The 18,496-nt window shown below is 45.7% G+C and overlaps 1 protein-coding gene across 1 annotated transcript in view; it reads left to right on the top strand.

Moving 5' to 3' along the window:
* The first annotated feature begins 2,329 nt into the window (after window positions 1–2,329).
* The window catches only part of LOC139059699 (uncharacterized), a 33,911-nt gene continuing 17,744 nt past the window's right edge, over window positions 2,330–18,496 (top strand). Inside the window, exons 1-4 of the mRNA XM_070538131.1 lie at window positions 2,330–2,374; window positions 6,834–6,980; window positions 14,217–14,468; window positions 15,508–15,784. Coding sequence (XP_070394232.1) covers window positions 2,351–2,374; window positions 6,834–6,980; window positions 14,217–14,468; window positions 15,508–15,784 — 700 coding nt within the window. The 5' untranslated portion in view covers window positions 2,330–2,350. The remainder of the gene's footprint in view (window positions 2,375–6,833; window positions 6,981–14,216; window positions 14,469–15,507; window positions 15,785–18,496) is intronic.

Genomic DNA, 18,496 nt, shown 5'->3' with positions numbered 1-18,496 from the left:
TTTCCGGACGTTACCTGCAGCCTCAATGTACCCCACCTACCGACGAAACGCACCATTTCAACTGCCGAAGCCAAGTTCATTGTGCTGGACCACTTGAGCACTGTGTTTCAAAGCCATCTACAAGTGTACACAGACGGTTCGGTGTGCGCACAAACAGATAGCTGTGCAGCGGCATTCTGCATACCATCCCTTGATGTGTCATGGTCTGGCCGACTGGATCGCGTAGTTTCCTCTACAACAGTCGAAAGTGCCGCAATCACCGCGGCTTTGCGGAAACTACGGGCCTTTTCTGCACGAGATGTCGTGGTGCTGACGGATTCCAAGTCAGCATTACAGAGATTACATCGGGGCCTACCTCTAGAGAAATTTACAAGGCAATCTCTGGCACTGATCGACGACCTAACGAGCAAAGGATTTAACATAAGGTTTCAGTGGATTCCATCACACGTAGGAATTGATGGGAACGAGGAAGCTGACGCTCTTGCACGCCTAGCGCTGACATGTGTCCCAAAGGTGAAAGCTCCAAAAGCTTTTCGAAACCCTAAGGGTGCAATCCGCCTTCACTTTAGAGAGATGTTCAAGAATCCGCACGAATCCTGTGTGACCCATGGATTTACACGTGAACAAGCGACGCTTTTATACCGCATCAGGACCGACTCCGCGTACACCCCAGCTTGGTTATTCAAGACTGGGCTTCGCGCTTCCCCACTCTGTGTTTTCTGTGGTGACATTGGCGACATCGAGCATTTCATTTGGCTATGCCCTCAGTTTGACACAGAACGAAAAGTAATGGTCGACAACCTACAAAAAAGCGGTCTCACGCACGGGACCTTTGAAGATGTTGTTTTCCCCGGAGGGCCCGCGGCATTGAGGAAGAGAGCGCAACGACTTCTGATAGCCTTCCTGCGAGACACGGGGCTCATCGACACCTGGTGACACACCACTGATCTCAACTCAAAGAGGATCAGGCGGAACAATTGCCGGCTATGTATGCCAGGCTAACCCCGCCTGCTTCAACATCACCACCACCACCACCACCACCACCATCTGCCCGCAACGCATATCGCTTTCAATATAGGGCCCGCGCGGCCGTGCCATTCGTAACAGCCGCCAGGTACGGTCGATGACGATTGATAATGGTTTGCATCGAGAGGAGGCTGCCTCGTCGACCACGTCTACGTACGAGTTCTACCAAAGGTGATGTTGAATTACGTCACGTATTGCAGCACGCATCGCGCAGTGCTCATCTTTCAGGAAACAGCGGCATCATCCAAACGCACCATCATATTACATGAGTGAACATTGCTTTGGTTCGGTTTGGCTTCACTGCAAAGATGGTGTATACCCCCTGAACGTTGCTACTATTCACCTCTTCTTCTTCGTCGCATGCTGTTCTCCGTTAGCATTTCGGTGTTGTAATCGCACCTCTCCTTTCCCGATTCTTTCGTAGTGTTTCTAGCACTTATACCAAGCACAGCAACATATGATGACGAAACAGCAGGTGATTCGTAGCAAATGCTTAGGCATCATTTTATTTAGGTAACTCCCACAGGGGATTATGCCTGTAATTTTCTTTGCATGTTAAACCTTCAACATTCTGCAAAGAATTGTTCCATGGTTTCTGGGTTTACCGCAATAATGACATTGATGGGAAAGAGTCAAACCAGACATATGTATGAATAAGATTAAGCAGAGGTGTTCGGCCACAGAGTCTGGTATAAAGGAAACACTTCCTGTGAGGCAATATATCTGCTGTGCCAAGGAAGTCTAATGAACTGAATTTTTTTGTTTTTAAGACAGGATGGTTCGGCGTATCACTCATGAACACGTCTTAAAAAAATATTGCTGCAGCTGTACTTGCTAAAGGTCGCAGAACTCTCATGAAGCAGCAGAAAAGGGAAAAAAAAGGATCACGTGGGATATACATGCCTTAAACTTTTATCTCCGACTCGTTGGTGTGGCCCCCTCCCCTTTTGCCCAATCTGTGCACAAAGACGATCGATTACTTGTTATCAATATGTCGCCGTTTTTAGTTTTCAAGGAGATGTATCTTAGAGTCAGGGGCCAGGCAAATTGGTGTAAATTTTCCCAGTCGTGCCATTTTTTTTTTCTGAGAGCCTCTTCTTTAAGAAACTGCCATAGGTATGCTAGCTCAACCGTGGAATATATTTTACTTGCTTCAGGATGACTTTCAAGATTTGTTTTGTGTACATAATGTCCCATTCATTTCTTCCCAAAAATTATGTTGATGTTAGTGACACCGTACCTTCCATCTTAAGAATCCGAATTGTAGCCATCCACCCGCAGCGGGTAAGTGCCATCATTCAAGGAAAAGGAAACGAAGTTCAAGATGACGATCCCTACAGCTGATGAGGTAACCTATAATGTTTTCCAGCAGGATTGCGAATTGTGTGCTCGCTGTGGAAGAATTGCATGAGTGCGTAAAGCAGCAAACATTGATATAGAAATGGCTAAAGCTTATTATGGCTATCTTGCGGCATGTATCTCCGCAGCGTCGTTGTCTCGCTATGCGCGTAGTAGAATTCGCCGATATTTTCGTTCAATAGCAAGCTGTGAAGGAACTTTCACCATTCGTAACGTAGATCACTCATAAGGAGAAGCCAATGATCCGACTGCGTCTTATCTGAGGCAAAATGAAAAAAAAAATGCGGTTGTTAAGTACTTGTGAAATGCTGCGGACAGATGTGCCCTCACTTGAATGACATTACATAACCGGAGTTGTTCCATATTAGGGTGCAAAAGGCTCCCAAGCGACACATACGTGTTTGTTTTCACTGCAGCGATGATTACAGCAAGTTGCAGTGACTGAGTTCAGGGCTCACGATAAGGAGCCGTATCCGTGCTACATAGCAACATAACGAAGAAATCACCCACTCCCGAGTCTTAAAACCTTCCAAGACCTCAAAATAGCTTAACATGTGTCCGCTTCATTAATGACCTCGATAAAATTTATTCCAACGCCGGCCAGATTTGTTATGGCTACAATGTGGCCCAAATTAGGAGGAAAGCCTCACGCCAATCGTTAAGCCGGCGCTTGCGACGAGGCAGCCTATACCATAAGTAGGGTTCAGTGTATTCGATTTAAATCGAACCCCCGCTCCCGATAAGTATGTCCCAGGATTATTTTGCCGATTTCTGTTCTAACCGAAAAAGGTTACTTTCTTCAACCATTTGATGCACGACTAACTGAGTTACTCAAATGTTCCCGACCGATCTCGTGGACGCGTCGAGACACAGGAGGGCGTGTCTCCCGCCTCGTGGAACCATTTCCTCGCCAACAGTGTCTGGAAGCACCAGTAGCATACGCAGGTTTTCAAGGGCGCCGAGTGGGAAGGTGCGTCTTTGTTCTTTGTTCCGACTTATATAGCTGGAAGGGCCGCCTAAACAGATTATGACAATCTTGAAAAGGCCAGAATTGGAGGATGAACTTGGGTGCGATGTCGACTTCACGGTCGCGATACGGCTATAGGAAGGATCTTGCAGTGGTGGGTTGAGGAGGATCAAGACTTCGAAAATGATGTTGACGAATCAAAATTTACTGCAGAACCCATCTCACGATGACTGTCGACGGTAATGCGATTAGCATTCAACCAGCATAGCGACGCACTGTATTGCTCAAGGCACGTTAACTTAAAGTATGTGGTGGTCATTTTGAGACTTCTGTTGGTTCGGCTGCATGCTGCATACACTGCCACAGGTACCGGACAACTTTGCTATAAGGCACTTCCTTCCCAAGGTCACCCATAAGAATTACGTCATGACGACCCCGCAGTGACGGTGATGCTATGACGAAGAAGGAATGACTCCGACGGAACGGCCAAAAGTCGGTATGTTGACAATGGCATGGCGATAATGAGACGACGATTCTGAAATAATGACGATGGTATACACGAGGACAACATGAAAACGACGGCATGAGGCCAATGAGATGACGAGTGTATGACGGTGATGGTGTGACGACTTCGGTAGGACAGCTGGATGAGCAAGCGCGACTAGTGACGATAGCACGAACTCGACAGCATGACGACCACTGTATGACAACGGATGCGTGACAGTGACTGTGTGACGTAAAGGCAATGACGACGATCGTTTCACAACGACGGCGTAATCACGACTGAGTGATGGCAGCATGATTCCGATAGAATGACCAAGAAGGAATGAAGTTTCTGAAGTGATAAAAATGATAAAACGACTGCATGACAACGATGGCAAGACGAGAGTCTGATGACGAAGTTAGAATGACGACAACGGAACGGCCACGACGGCATCCCGACGACGGTATGACCACGAATACATAATGACGACCGTATGACGACGAGGCAGTGGCGACAACGACAGCGACATGAATACGGTGTGAGGTCAATATGATGATGAGTGTGTGACGGCGACGGCGTGAGGATGACTGCATCGCGAATATTGTATGACGACAACGGCGCGACAATGGTGGCATGACGAGAGTCTAAGGCTGAATCTGTAGCGGTAACAATGGAATGATCATCAAAGCCTCTCGGCGACGGTATAACAACCAATGCATGACGACTGTATTATGATGCTGGCGTGACGACGGTATGAAGAAAGCCCGATGACAATGCGTGAATGACGAAGATGCAATCCCCACAGTGACATCACGATCACGAACACATACCTGGTGGCCCAAGCTATTCGACACCTTGGGACACTGAGTCGGCTGTAGAAGGCGTGACGACGACGCTATGACGAAAGTCAGATGAAGAAGCTGTAACGACAACGATGGGACGACCACTACGGCATTACAACCACCACCTCGTGGTCCAAGCTGGTAGACAAGTTGGATCACTGGGTTGTGGTTGTGACGCCACAGTGGTCGTTCCATTGCTGTCGTTACTGCTTCGTCATCTGACTTTCCTCATGCCACCACCGTCAAGCCATCCATCCATCCATCCATCCATCCATCCATCCATCCATCCATCCATCCATCCATCCATCCATCCATCCATCCATCCATCCATCCATCCATCCATCCATCCATCCATCCATCCATCCATCCATCCATCCATCCATCCATCCGTCCGTCCATCCGTCCGTCCGTCCGTCCGTCCGTCCGTCCGTCCGTCCGTCCGTCCGTCCGTCCGTCCGTCCGTCCGTCCGTCCGTCCGTCCGTCCGTCCGTCCGTCCGTCCGTCCGTCCGTCCGTCCGTCCGTCCGTCCATCCATCCATCCATCCATCCATCCATCCATCCATCCATCCATCCATCCATCCATCCACCCGCCCACTCATCTATACATACATAGATAGATGAGCAAACAAAAAAAGCAAAGATAATGATCAATAGCTTGACAAAGGAAAAAGAGTTTACGATGGCCACTAAGCCTCTAGAGTCTGTGAAGGAGCACGTTTATCTAGGTCAATTACAAGAGACGCTGATCATGTGAAAGAAATTTACAGAACAAAAATGGGTTGAAGTGCATACGGCAGGTATTTCCCGATTCTGACAGGGAGCTTACCACTATCATTGAAAAGAAAGGTCTACAATCACTGCATTCTACCGGTGCTAGCATATGGGGCAGAAATTTCGAGACTGACAAAGAAGCTCAAGAACAAGTTAAGGACCGCGCAAAGGGCGATTGAACGAAAAAATGCTAGGCGCAACGTTAAGAGACAGGAAGAGAGCGCTGTGGATTAGAGATCAAACGGGGATAGCCGATGTTCTAATTGACATTAAGAGAAAGAATGGAGCTGGGCACGCCATGTAATGCGTAGGATGGGTAACCGGTGGACTACTAGTGTTAAGTAACAGGTGCCAAGAGAATGGAAGTGCAGTCGAGGATGGCGTAAGACTAGGTGGGGTAATGAAATTAAGAAACTCGCAGGCGCAAGTTGGAATCAGTTGGCGCAAAATAGGGGCAATTGGAGATCGCAGGGAGAGGCTTTCGTCCTGCACTGGACATAAAGATAGGCTGATGATGAATGTGCTCTCGTGCCCTGTTATTGTAACAACGTCATATTGGGCGAACGGGACATTTATATGATCCCTATCTCTTGTGGTAAGGAGTATATGGGACAGACAGGTACGTGCTTTAATGATAGACTTTCAGAACAGAATAACAATGTTAAAATGCATGTGATGGGTGGCTTGCTATTGATTGTGGATGGGACCCCGTAGATGGGAACTACTGTTCAGCGCATGCACCGTTGAACGTTTCATGCATGGCAAGCTCCCAAGAGAAGTCAATGAGTCTGAAAATATTTTGAGATTAGGTCCCGAGTGCATAAGCACCCCATCTGTTAACCTTTCCGATGGGGAACTTGTTTCCTTTAAGAGGTAATTATTTGCGCATGCGTGGGGACTTTGTGCGAGTGTATAAAACTGTGCTCGGTAAAAGCAAACTTTTGTAGGTAGTTTGAGCTTGTCTGTCGTCTTGTCCTCTCTTGTGTGGTAGTTCTGTCTGTGACTGTATTACCCAAAGAGATCAAAACGTGTTTCGCTGTATATACAGAGTGTCCTAGCTAATTTTAGCCAAGTTGTTCAATGAAAAAAAAAATGAATATTCAGGATGCAAGATAAGATTACAAAACCTACGGTGTTCGGTCGTCAGACCTCTGTCGACCAAATACTGTAAGTATTACATTTATATCTTTCACTGCATTTTTTAAAGAATTTGTTTCGTTGGACAGCTTGGCTATCATTAGCTGGGACACACGGTATATCCACCGATAAAGACCGATGAAATATTTGTTCAATATAAAAACTGAGAAAAGTAAACCGAATTAAAAAAGAAAAAGACGAGCGCGATGAACCGTAACTGCAGCGCACAATGCAAACAACATTTCAGGCGTCCGACACTAAGGAGGGAGAAAAGGCTGCTGATCAGGACAACAGCTGGCCCGGATTGGCTCTCGCCTTGCTAGCTGGCATTACCGCCGGCTGCCTGTTGGGCTCCCTGGGCGTTTTGCTGACGTTCTCTGCTGCTGGCGAGCCGGTGAGTACGAAGATTACGCGCTCCCTGTGTGTGGTGTTCTCGACAAGTCTGAGTGCTGGAACGAAAAAGAAAAGTTTCCTGCAGAGCATTGAACCTGTGTAGGGCGTTACCCAGGTACGCAAAACTACCAACGGCGAGAAGCTCTTCCCCGACCTGGCGACGATTTCTAATTGCATCTCCTTCAAATAACGCTGGTGTCTTACGCTATCTCGAAATAATGTTACCCGCGCCCGTTATTATCCTGCCACCATCTCTTACCTTCGTTATTTTTTTTTCACCAGTACTCGAACGTCTCTTACTTATTTCGACGTCTGATCCATTAACGCTCTCATCAAATTTGAATCTCAACGCTTCTGGAAGGTGGAAGTTTTCTACTGTTCTGGCTGGGCGAATATCTTGGCAGTTCATTGTAATGTGTTTAATCATCTCCGGTTTTTTTTTTTTTTCTGCAGAAGACGCGTGCTCATTCATGGTGCCAATATTTACTCCTACATGTCTTCAGGCATCCGGCTCGGGCCTCACAAATCGAAGCACTGCCTTTTGTTTTATCGTAATTTTTTTTTCTTTTCGAATTCCTTGTTATCCGTCTTTGTAAACCTCCTTGGACTCCAGCTCCGCCCCTCAGATATAGCAGTGACTTAGCTTCGGCAATGCTGCTTGCTGATTCATGCTGTGAAAAGTTGTTCATTGGAATGCGTCTCGACTCCACTGTCCTTGAGGAGACGTTCAGTGCATAAGGTTACGAAACTACATCTCGAGTATTGCGATGACCATTACATAGGGGAAGTCACCATATCAGTCAAGGGGTGGCGCTGCTCTATATATTTTGCATATCTGTATACAAGTATCTGCACCTGAAAATTTTTGACACCTAATGGAGGAAGAGGTCAAGAAAGATGACAACCAAGTAGAAGGTAACTGAAAGTGTAAATAGACAACCAGGAGTCACGAGAAAGAAATCGAGAGAAATACGGACAATGAATTGGGTGGAAAGAAGAGAAAGAAAAAGAGGCCATGGAGATTTACAAGAACATGAACTAAATTAGAAAGGAAAATCTGTACGATAACAGGAAGGGAAGTACCTTGCTATCTGAGGCTCGAGCTGGTTGCCAAGGGCAAAAACATACCGGTGCAAATATTCGCAACTAGATGAGTCATGTGTATGCTGCATCGAAAATGGAGAAGCCACTCATCACGTCCTGATGGAATGCGAAGGGATTCATCCTGTGAGACCCCTAGGTAACGTGCACCGGGAGCGCTTGGATTTAAAGTGAACGGAAGCATCAACCTTTCAGCAGTCGAGATAAGAAAGAGACGTTTGGAGTAATGGTGGAGAAAAAGCAGGGAAGAGATTGGTACGACCGGATTCGTTACAGGCATAGGTAGCAGTACAAGGTAGATTGAAAAGTTTTGAGGACGAGAAAAAATATTAAAGATATGTATACACAAATGCTATGATGACAAGCATGTATACCACACCTGAGTAACTCGAGCAGGCTCAGTGGCTACTTATCGCCACCTCGTTTCAACGAGGATGCCAATAAGTCATCATCATTATCATCATGCGGCCGTCGGTTTCAAAGGCTCATGTTATTACGGCCTATCCCGTTATCAATCCACGGGGTTAAATTATCGAGTACATGAACACATAAGAACACATATTTTTGAACAAGTTTTAACTGAAACAAGTGTTGCCATGTTTCAGGCAGTAACTACGAGATGACACTTTTTATTTAGTTTCACGACATCTGCCTGGGTTCTTGTAAACACACATATTAACTTTTTTAATGAAGATTGCCTTTTAATTAATGCTATCGAACCCTTAAAAAGCCGGCCATCTGTGGCATGTCCTCCCGCATTCGTCATGGCTGAAACATTACCTAGATTTTTACACAGAGTTCAAGTTCAACCACATTTTTTTTTCTGCATTTTCTCCCGACTCTTGAAACGCATCCCTGTCGATTAGCGCACCTTTACAAGGCGGACTGCTTGAGATTAGTGGAACAGCATACGCGAGCAGTGGACATGTTTCGATGTTTTGAGTTGAGTCTCAACCACAGGTCTTGGCTTACTTCTTGGAGTTCTTCCTCTGCACAAGTCTCATGTAGAATTCATAGACGCGACACCATCCTCAAATGAGTGCAGGAAGCTTTGTCGGACCAGATCACGACAATGATTTGAGCCAGTTAGCGAGAATGCACAGTTAAACTTCACAGCTGCAAGCACAAAGTCTTTACAAGAAACGCCTAATCTGAGATGAAATTGTGGCACTCACTGGCAATTAAGCTGGTTGGTGCCACACAAAACGCATGCTATATCCGTAGATACACGGTAAATGAATAACTGTGTGTGCTACTATTTTGTCTCACCTTCTATCTTTGCACCATCTGCATAATAAAGGGTTGTTAGCGTGATCTATTGAAGTAGGATGAAGTGATATATTGATGGGCCAAGGTTATCCTGTTCACCGAGAACAGATCCTTTCGTTCGCCAGAAATCACGTAGGCGTAAAACAGCTTTCGCGCCGGCACCGCAAGCAAACGAAATTCAACCCGAAGAGGAAGCTTATAGATATGACCTCCCACGTTCAGCTTATATTCCGTACTTCATGGTATACAGTGCGGCACACGACGGAGCATGAACGAGGAAGCTCTACACAGCAACTGCACGTTCAGATTCGGTAAATTGTAGTCAACTATTTACCATAAAAAGTTAAAAAAACAGTATAGACTTGCTGCGGTAGCTCAGTGTCTATGACATACCCCTGCTGAAGACCAAGTCCCAGGTTCGATTCCTATCACGGCGGCCGCATTGCGATAGCAGCGGAATGCATAAAACGCTTGTGTGCATGTATTCATATTGCATCTTAAAGAACTCCATATGGTAAAAATTAATCTGGAATACGCTAGTACGACATACTGCGCAGTTTCTCGATGTCGATCCCTACAATGTAACTTCAGAAGATAACATGCAATTTTGTCAATGTTACTACACTGTCGTAGGGAAACAGTTTGCGTACAGTGCTGTATCTCATACTTCATCACATGATACTAACGACGCTATTTGCAAGAATGCAGGGCCTTCTGGGCCCAGCTTTTGCTAAGAGCAATCAGTAGCTTTCAGCAGAGCATGACATCAGCATTCTTCAGCGCATCTTTGGACGCCTATGTACGTGACGTCGTTCGTCGCGACGGACTTGAACTGCGAGAGAATTGAGTAAACCACGGTTCCGTGATATCTCTTTTTTGCGACTACAGCACACTTGTATGCGTAAAAGAGACATTGCGAGGCTTTCAGAAGGTTAATCTAACATTTTTCTAACATGTAATAAAAGGATAACCTAATAGTCTAGCATTTACCTTGTATTTACATTGACAGAATACGTCTGTAAAAATGACACGTTAAGTATTCTTTCTTCCCCCGCTTGCATAGCAGAATCGAACCAACTCGATGCTACTACCACCAACATTGAATCATTATTTGAATTTATCCCACAAAAAGAAAAAAAGCTGTGTGTGTGTATAAGAGTACCTATTCATGCAGGGACACCGCCACAGATTGCTTTATTCGTTAAGAAATTTTAATAAACCTTCTCATTTACGACAGGTTATTCGTTTACCATAAAAATTCTCAAACGCTCGAAGTTTTAGTTACCTCTGTTTTATTACTTGCCCCTAGTGGTATCTGTGCTGTCGTTATTCTCCTTAGTCATTTCTCGCAAAGCCTATTGTATTTTTTCTCCTTTCTTTCTTTCTTTCTTTCTTTCTTTCTTTCTTTCTTTCTTTCTTTCTTTCTTTCTTTCTTTCTTTCTTTCTTTCTTTCTTTCTTTCTTTCTTTCTTTCTTTCTTTCTTCCTTTCTTTCTTTTTACTATTCCGCTTGATCTTAACATGGTATTACTTGTATAGTACGTATAACTTTCGCTGCTTATGTCGTTTATTTTGTGTGTGTAACCTATACTTTTTTTTCGTTGCGCTGTACAGATGAATTATTGTACTGTCCAACTGCCACGCTCTCTAAGGAGAACAGCAGTATTGAAAATAAATGAAAAATAAATGAGTGCAAGAACATTTTCCATACTGGAACAGCAGAAGCTTGATGTGGGCGAGTTGGTTCAACAGCTTCCAGAAGCTGTAGCAATTTGACACAAAAGATGCTGCGCTCGAAAAGTGAAACGCACATAAAAACATGAACGCGCGAATCTTGTCGGGAAGAAAAATCCGCTGGCGTATCGGCAAAAAATTCAAGTTCAGCACCCGAAGCTGCCGATGTTGCCTTGTAGCTAGCGATGATGGGAGAAAAGGTAGAGAAACTATTGCAGCTTAGGAAATATGTTCTTGGAATAGAAGAATCAATTCACCATATATCACAAACTTTTGTTGGCGTCATGAAACGCCTAGACAAACAGGAAAAGGATATAGAGTGGCTCAAGAAAAGACCACATAACATTGACGAAGCCCGATTAAGCGAAACACAGATGCTGTTACCGGAAGCCATCAACGAACTAGAGCAGGGCAGCAGGCGCTTTAATTTCGAGTTTCAAGGTATTCTTGTGACACCTGGTGTAGATTTGCTTGGTAAGGTGAATGAACTTGCACCTGTTCTTGAAATATTCTCCCTGACATAATGATATCACTACCATCCACCAACTGCATTTTCGCGTAACCATATGCCAGCGAAACTCGTGAGCCAGTAGAAGCTTCGCTTGAAAAAGACTCCCAGGTGTTCTTAGCTATCGCCTAAAACACACGAAGGCGAAAGCCTGCTGTGGAACACGACGACGATCGCGCGAGCACTGGCACAAGCGAGTCTCTGTGACCACGTGATATTTTACTGCGATAGCAATTACATGGACACTCAAAACAAATTCGTGTTGTCAACGTCAACGTGACCGTGAGGTTCCGTATAAAGTCCAAGACCTATAAAAATTTGGAGGACGCTTGAGCTTCGCCTTTAAAAGTGGAACGCGATAACACTGAAAGATCCCTGACTGCTTCTCATGCTTCCCGGCAACTAAAGCGCATGTAGCCTTAATGTTTACCGGGAAACGCTGACCGCGAGCGCTTTGCACGAAGGCGGGCTTTGTGGCAGAAAGGCAGCCAGTTTCGTAGGCCATGATGCGGTGGAGGCGATCGCCATCTGGAGCGGTTGCAAGGAACCGGGTGCGCCGCTCTCCGGCATCCAAGATATTCGCGCGCCGGCGCGCGCAAATGGCGGAGGCTGTGGCCGGTCTATGAGCGGTAGAAACGCTGGGGAAGGGACTCCGCCAACAAATGCGTAGTTTGAACGTCCGCGTGCCGTCACGCGCACCGTATCTTGAAAGGTACCTGCAGGCGGTTCGTACCTTCGTGCGCGCTGTGTTCTCGCCGTTTCTGTGTTGAAGCGATATACCGCACGGTCACTTCACTGGCTGCTGCCTGCCACGCTTGCTCACACCAGCGTTTTGACAGCGACTGCCCGCGCTTATCGAGTGTGATGACTGTCCCCGCTCATAGAGTGGGATGTGTTCATGCCTGCTTGCGCGCGCTGACACCATGCTTGTTAATTCAGTCAGTAAGCGAATGTTTCCCAGTTTATACGGCCAATAAAACTACTATCCTTCTTCGTATAGCTGTCCCCAACTGATTTGCCATCGTAACCGATGCTTCGACTTTCGAGCGATACTGCGACATCTTTTGTACGGTCCTGAGTGTACGGCTATGGCTGAACGTTTCCTGGCGACAAAGTCGTTCAAGGACACATTTCAATGAGATATATAAGGTATCACCTTAATAATTTTTTTTAATTTCCGCAGACCATAACTTAACATTAACAGTATACACAGATTTATCTAAAGCTTTTCATTCCTCACAGCATCAAATGCTACTTGATAAATTGCATTCATGCGGTTTACACGGCATTGCGTGTGATCGACTAGCTTCTTTCTTGAGGCATCGTAAGCAATACGTATCAGTAGGAGCATCTCTTTGAGATATTAAATGCATAGAGATGGGAGTACCCTGGGGCAGCTTATCGGGGCAACATTTATTTTGTGTTTACGTTAATGACCTACACTCTCTTACCTTAAATTCATATGTAACCTCCAATTTGCTATGTTGATTAAAGTACACCTTTAATCACCGGTAAGACATCTGGCAATATAGAAAGCATCTCTGATGGAACAATGCCGCTGTCTTTAGAATGGACAAAATGCAAGTCCTTACTTATTGATACTACCAAACAAAAGCAATAATCTTCAGACCAAAAATAAGGCTATAAACTTGCCGATGGTTACACTCTGTAATAATGTGATTGAAATAGTAGTACGCATGAAGGTCTTGGGCGTATATTTTTCAGACACAGTCTTGGGATGACTATATCCACGAAACTCATAAATAATTGTGCAATATTGTGGCTGTGCTAAAAAAATGTAGACGTATCATGCTTTAACGTATAAAACTAGTACCACATAACTCGTTAGCCCTTTCTTAGGTACCCTGCGCACACGTAGTAAGGGGAACAACAACAAAAACGAATGTAAACCGACTGTTCCTAATTCAAAGAAGTTGATGAGAATAATTGAAAACGTGTCATATGATTTTCACACGCAGCAACTCTTTAAACAATTTAAGGTTATAAATGTAAACGATTATTATAATTATTGTTTCTCCAGTCATACTGCTCGGCTAGAAAGAAGAACAATTCTTTTCACATCAAGATTTCCGAATTAAGGGATAGTATTAAAGCATTCACTACGCGTAGCCCCAATATTAGGCACATAACTACTCCTAAAGCAGCTATGCAAAACAAGTAATACCTTTTCCCCTTCCAGCTTTACTCAATAATCTTGTCAAAGGGTTTGTAGATGTGTCGCACTTATAAAAAGGAAAGAAGAAGAAAAAAACGATGCGAAATGAGTTTCTGTGAGTTATGTTGTATGTATATATTTATTTTTTATTTATTCATTAATGCGAAGTTTTGCAATGTATTTTTGCCAAACGCTTATGTTCCCTTGTGAAGTCATCGTCTGGACATGTGTGTAAACGTAGTCATTTGTACGAAAACTCTTTGTAAATTGCTGCTGCTGCGCAAAGGGGCAGCCATCCCGTAAAGCTACTGATCTCGGTAGATATTTGTGGCTACTCCTTCCCTGTATATTTCGTTCAAAGAGAATAAATTCAAATTCAAACAATAAAAGGTCAACGTTTAGGGACCCTTCAACCATGGTTTGCTGTCTCTTTAATTTCTCTTTTCAACAGGCGCCCTCGACAACTTCGCGTACTTCATCAGCAGCCCCAGTCCCGCATCCAAACCAGGCGCAGGCATGGTTCCATGACCAGCCCAACGATATAGTCTGCTACACAGCGGCGTGTGCGGAGACGGCCAAGGAGCTGCGCGACTCCATCAACCCCGTGGTGTCGCCATGTGACCACTTCCAGGAATACGTCTGTGGACGCCGACGCTTTGAGCATGATACCACCTTTGCAGAACAACAGTACGACATGATAACGGTTGGCAGCTGAGCATAATTCTTGACAAACTTAGACGCACATGTTCAGTACGTCGCATGCTGGTCACGTTCAGCGAAGTGCTTGAGGATGTCCGACTTTGTTAATCTTCTTCCTAATATTCTTGACAAACTTAGACGCACATGTTCAGTACGTCGCATGCTGGTCACGTTCAGCGAAGTGCTTGAGGATGTCCGACTTTGTTAATCTTCTTCCTTTTTTTTCTCCTTTGCTTTCAACTCTTGGCTTGGCAGTGTTTAGAACGGCGGGCTCGTCAAAGAACGGGCTTTGTTGAGCGCAACCCTTAAACAGATAATACGACTGTCGGGAAACTTCTGAGGTCGTCTGATGGGCACTCAGCTTACGAAGATGGGCCTTCTGCCTTTGTGAAGGGCTAGCGATTACTCTGCCTATGCACTGTAAATGGTTCACGTTGAGGGAACACGGCTCTGGAGTAAAAATGTTCTTTGAAGCGCAAAAGCGGCACGCCTAAACGTAAGCAGCTCGTAAGCAATGTGGGTCCTTCAGAAGCCGCTATACATACAACACTTGCACGTTATACTACACATCGGCCTCAATCCCTTTCAAAATTAAACCATAGGCGATTACGTTAAATAATTACCGCCGACGTAAAGTTCGATACATGCAGAACTGTATGGCACTGGTTGAGCAACTCCTTGCCGTAAGATTTTCAAAATAGTTTACGTTAATTTAGCACAGGCTTTTGTGTCGTCGCAAACGACGAAGAACATGCGGGAGCTCCATTTGGAAGACCACCAAATGACAAATGTCGCATGGAGTATCAGGAGGCCAACATGTTAAATATTAACGTCTGTGTTTACGCAAAGGCAATATTGACATGACAATAAGTTTGCGAACATGAATAAGTTCGCAAACGAACTTATTCGCGAGGCTCGCAACCAGTGATAGCACCGCTATTAACCGAGCGACCGGAAGCGATAGCAAAATCTCGAATGAATTGCCAGGAACAGCACTGACCTTCCTACCTCTTCATTCCTTCCTGGTGCAATGCCCTTTGAAGCGCCTGTCCGAGAAGAACATCAAATTGTTCTCGGCGTCAGCACTACTGCCGATGGACGCTCACCACAAGGCCGCCTACCTGTTGCACTCCTGCATCAAGCGCTTTATAGGACCTGAGGTGTTAAGTGAAAACGTGCTTCAAGAGTTCGTGAGAAACGAGAAGCTCCATCTGACAGGTCCTCCGGCTGACGTGGCCACGGGACCAGCGGGCGTGCTAGCCTTGCATGTGCACCTGTCCTTCGACTACATGCTGGGGGGACTCCTCCGCATCCTTCCTAGTGAGTACACGTAAGCCTCTTTGAAGGGTCATCTGATGTGGCACACAGACAGATAGGTCTCCAAGGGGCTTGCATAAATACCTTTTGAAGTGGCAGTCCTAACAGCTAGGTAGGAGATGGCTAGTAACAGCCCAAGTTCGGTATGGCTGGGTGAGATCCTGCGTGATGCGATCACACAGCATGAGAGCTCCGCTTATACAGGATGTCCCAGCTAACTTGGACCAAGGTTTTGAAAAACCCTATGCGTTCTTCAGAACAGAAATCGCATGCATGTTGTTAACATTTATCTAAACTTACAATACCATTTTTGCTCGTGTTTTTTGAGCAATTAGCCGAGATAAATTAATTAACCGTTTAAATACAGCTTGAAACGTCCAGGCGTCAATAAACTGTTGTGGAGCTCCACAAATATTGCCCAACCCAGGCACTTTGAACGAGATAGACTTAGCGTGGCCGTTTTTATTCGGGAAAAAAGCGCGCGAAGTTTCGAAAATACCACGTGACAGCGCGCTCTGTGCGTCCGAATGCGCCACGATTACAGCACTCTTAACAGCGCTTTGTAAAAAAACATCGCTTGCTTCGCGCCTTTCGCGCTGCCCACGATAGAGCTTCGCGTTGTGCTTGGTTCCGAGATAAACGCCAGTGGGTTCGGACGGCAGTTGAAATACAGCGCGGCTCCCCTTTCTGCGGTGATAATTGCACACTCACGCTAGCAGAATGCATGCGGAGGAAAAATGACAAGCTCATGAGTTCGAATTTGTGAAGAAGACCCCAACAAGGAAACACGCATTATAACAAACTTGATAACGTTGTGTGAATTGCACTGGTTGTCACAAAAGGAAGAATTGTAAACTGACACGCAAGGTTCCTTTTTAACTTCCTGTCCGTTCCCTGTCGGCAGAGAATTTGTAATTTCATATTACTTACGTGCCTTTTCCGCGTCGTACAAAAGCTTCACACAGACGGCGGAGATTTATTCGCCGTGATCTCTGTTTAAAGCATGTGTTCAAACAAGTCGCCCTCTGCCATAATGCAGTATTGGCACCTTATCAGCACGTCCGATGTAGCCTTTTGATGACGTAAGACAATATCTCGCTGCAGGCCTCAGCAATCTCTGCCTTTAGCGCTTCTGGTGTAGTTGCAGATTTGCGGTACACCGGCTCTTTCACATGTACCCACAAGAAGTCAAGAGGTGTCAAGTCCGGTGGCGTTGCAGGTCATGCCACTGGTCCATGCCGCCCGATCCATTGGCATTTGAAGGCTTCGTCAAGCTAGCTTCGGGCAAGGCTGCTGCTGTGAGAGGTGCACCGTCATGCTGATACCAAGTTCGCTTTAAAAACGCAAGAGGAAGATCACAGCGAAAATCTTGGACTGGGACTTCCACGATGTCGTTCACGTACCGCTGAGCAGTGAGCATGGGGTAAAAAAATATGAGGCCAATTATTTTTCCGTCAAATATATCGCAACCACATACTGAATTACCATGGGTACTGGGGTCTGGGCTGCGCCACCCAATGCGGGTTTGTACCGCTCCAATAATGCGCATTACGAATGTTGACGTGGAAATATCTGGAGAAGGTTCCCTCATCTGTCCAGAGCACTTTCTTAACAAAATCCGGTATTACGTCACTGTTGACAAGTGTCGAATTTGAGAAATCAAGCCACCATTCAAAGCCTCTTTCTTGCAGCTTTTGATGTAGTTGGAGGTGATACGGATGCATTTAAGCCTTCCAAATAACTCTTGACACTGAAGACTTTGAAATGCCGACCTCACCGCTCACATCACGCACGCTGGAATGAGGGTTTGCAGTCATGGAAGCCAAAATATCTCCTTCAGCCTCTTCACTGATTGTCCCCTTTCTGTGCCGCGTCTTCTTGAAGCTACCTGTTTCTTTTAGCCTCAAGTGACTCCTCAGAATTGTGTTCTCGTTATAGGCCTTTCCCCACATTGCCAATTTCGGTATACCTTGGCAGCTTTCCACTTCTCGCCCCGTGCGGCTCCTAAGGATAAGACCATGTTCGCCTGCTGCTCGCTTGAGTACGGAATACTTTAGGCACTGCAAACAAATTCTTCGTAATGGTGGCGGTGCACGACAGTAACAGACAGTCGAGCTCACCTGCATCTAGCCGCTTGCACAGCTTGGAAGAAAAGCGGCGTTGTAACAAATGATGCTCTCTCTCGCACAGGCTCCAGATGTATGATGCATGTTCTGTGTGTACTTTTCTATTCCGCATCGACTTGAACGCTGCAAAAACAAATTGCTCTTCACGTCATATCGGAATAAACGGCCGATGACGGCGCGTTCTTCGGCGACAGGCGCGAGCGGCTGCTGACAAAGCGCTTTTTCGGAGCGCCGTCGCCAGCCGCTGTCGGTAATGTCAGAGCCAAGTAAAGGTTGAAGCCCTTTCTCGTAAGCGAAGGGAAGGCGCGGTGCTGGCGATGTTTTTGCAAATCACTCATGAGAGCGCTGCAATCGCTGCGCATTCGGGCGCACAGAGTGCGTTGTCACGGTGGTATTTTTTGAACTCCGCAGGCTTTCGTTTTTCCCGAATAAAAACGGCCACGCTAAGTCTATCTCGTCGGAAGTACCTGGGTTGAGCAATTTTGTGAAGCTCCACAACCTTCCTATTGACGCTTGAACGTTTCAAGCTATATTTAAAAAGTAAATAATTTAGCTCGGCTAATTACTAAAAAAAAAAGACGAGCAAAAA

This window comes from Dermacentor albipictus, chromosome 4 (genome assembly GCF_038994185.2).
Source record: "Dermacentor albipictus isolate Rhodes 1998 colony chromosome 4, USDA_Dalb.pri_finalv2, whole genome shotgun sequence".
Classification (NCBI taxonomy): domain Eukaryota; kingdom Metazoa; phylum Arthropoda; class Arachnida; order Ixodida; family Ixodidae; genus Dermacentor; species Dermacentor albipictus.
Note: the sequence above shows the minus strand (reverse complement) of the source record. Positions and strands in the feature narration are given on the sequence as shown.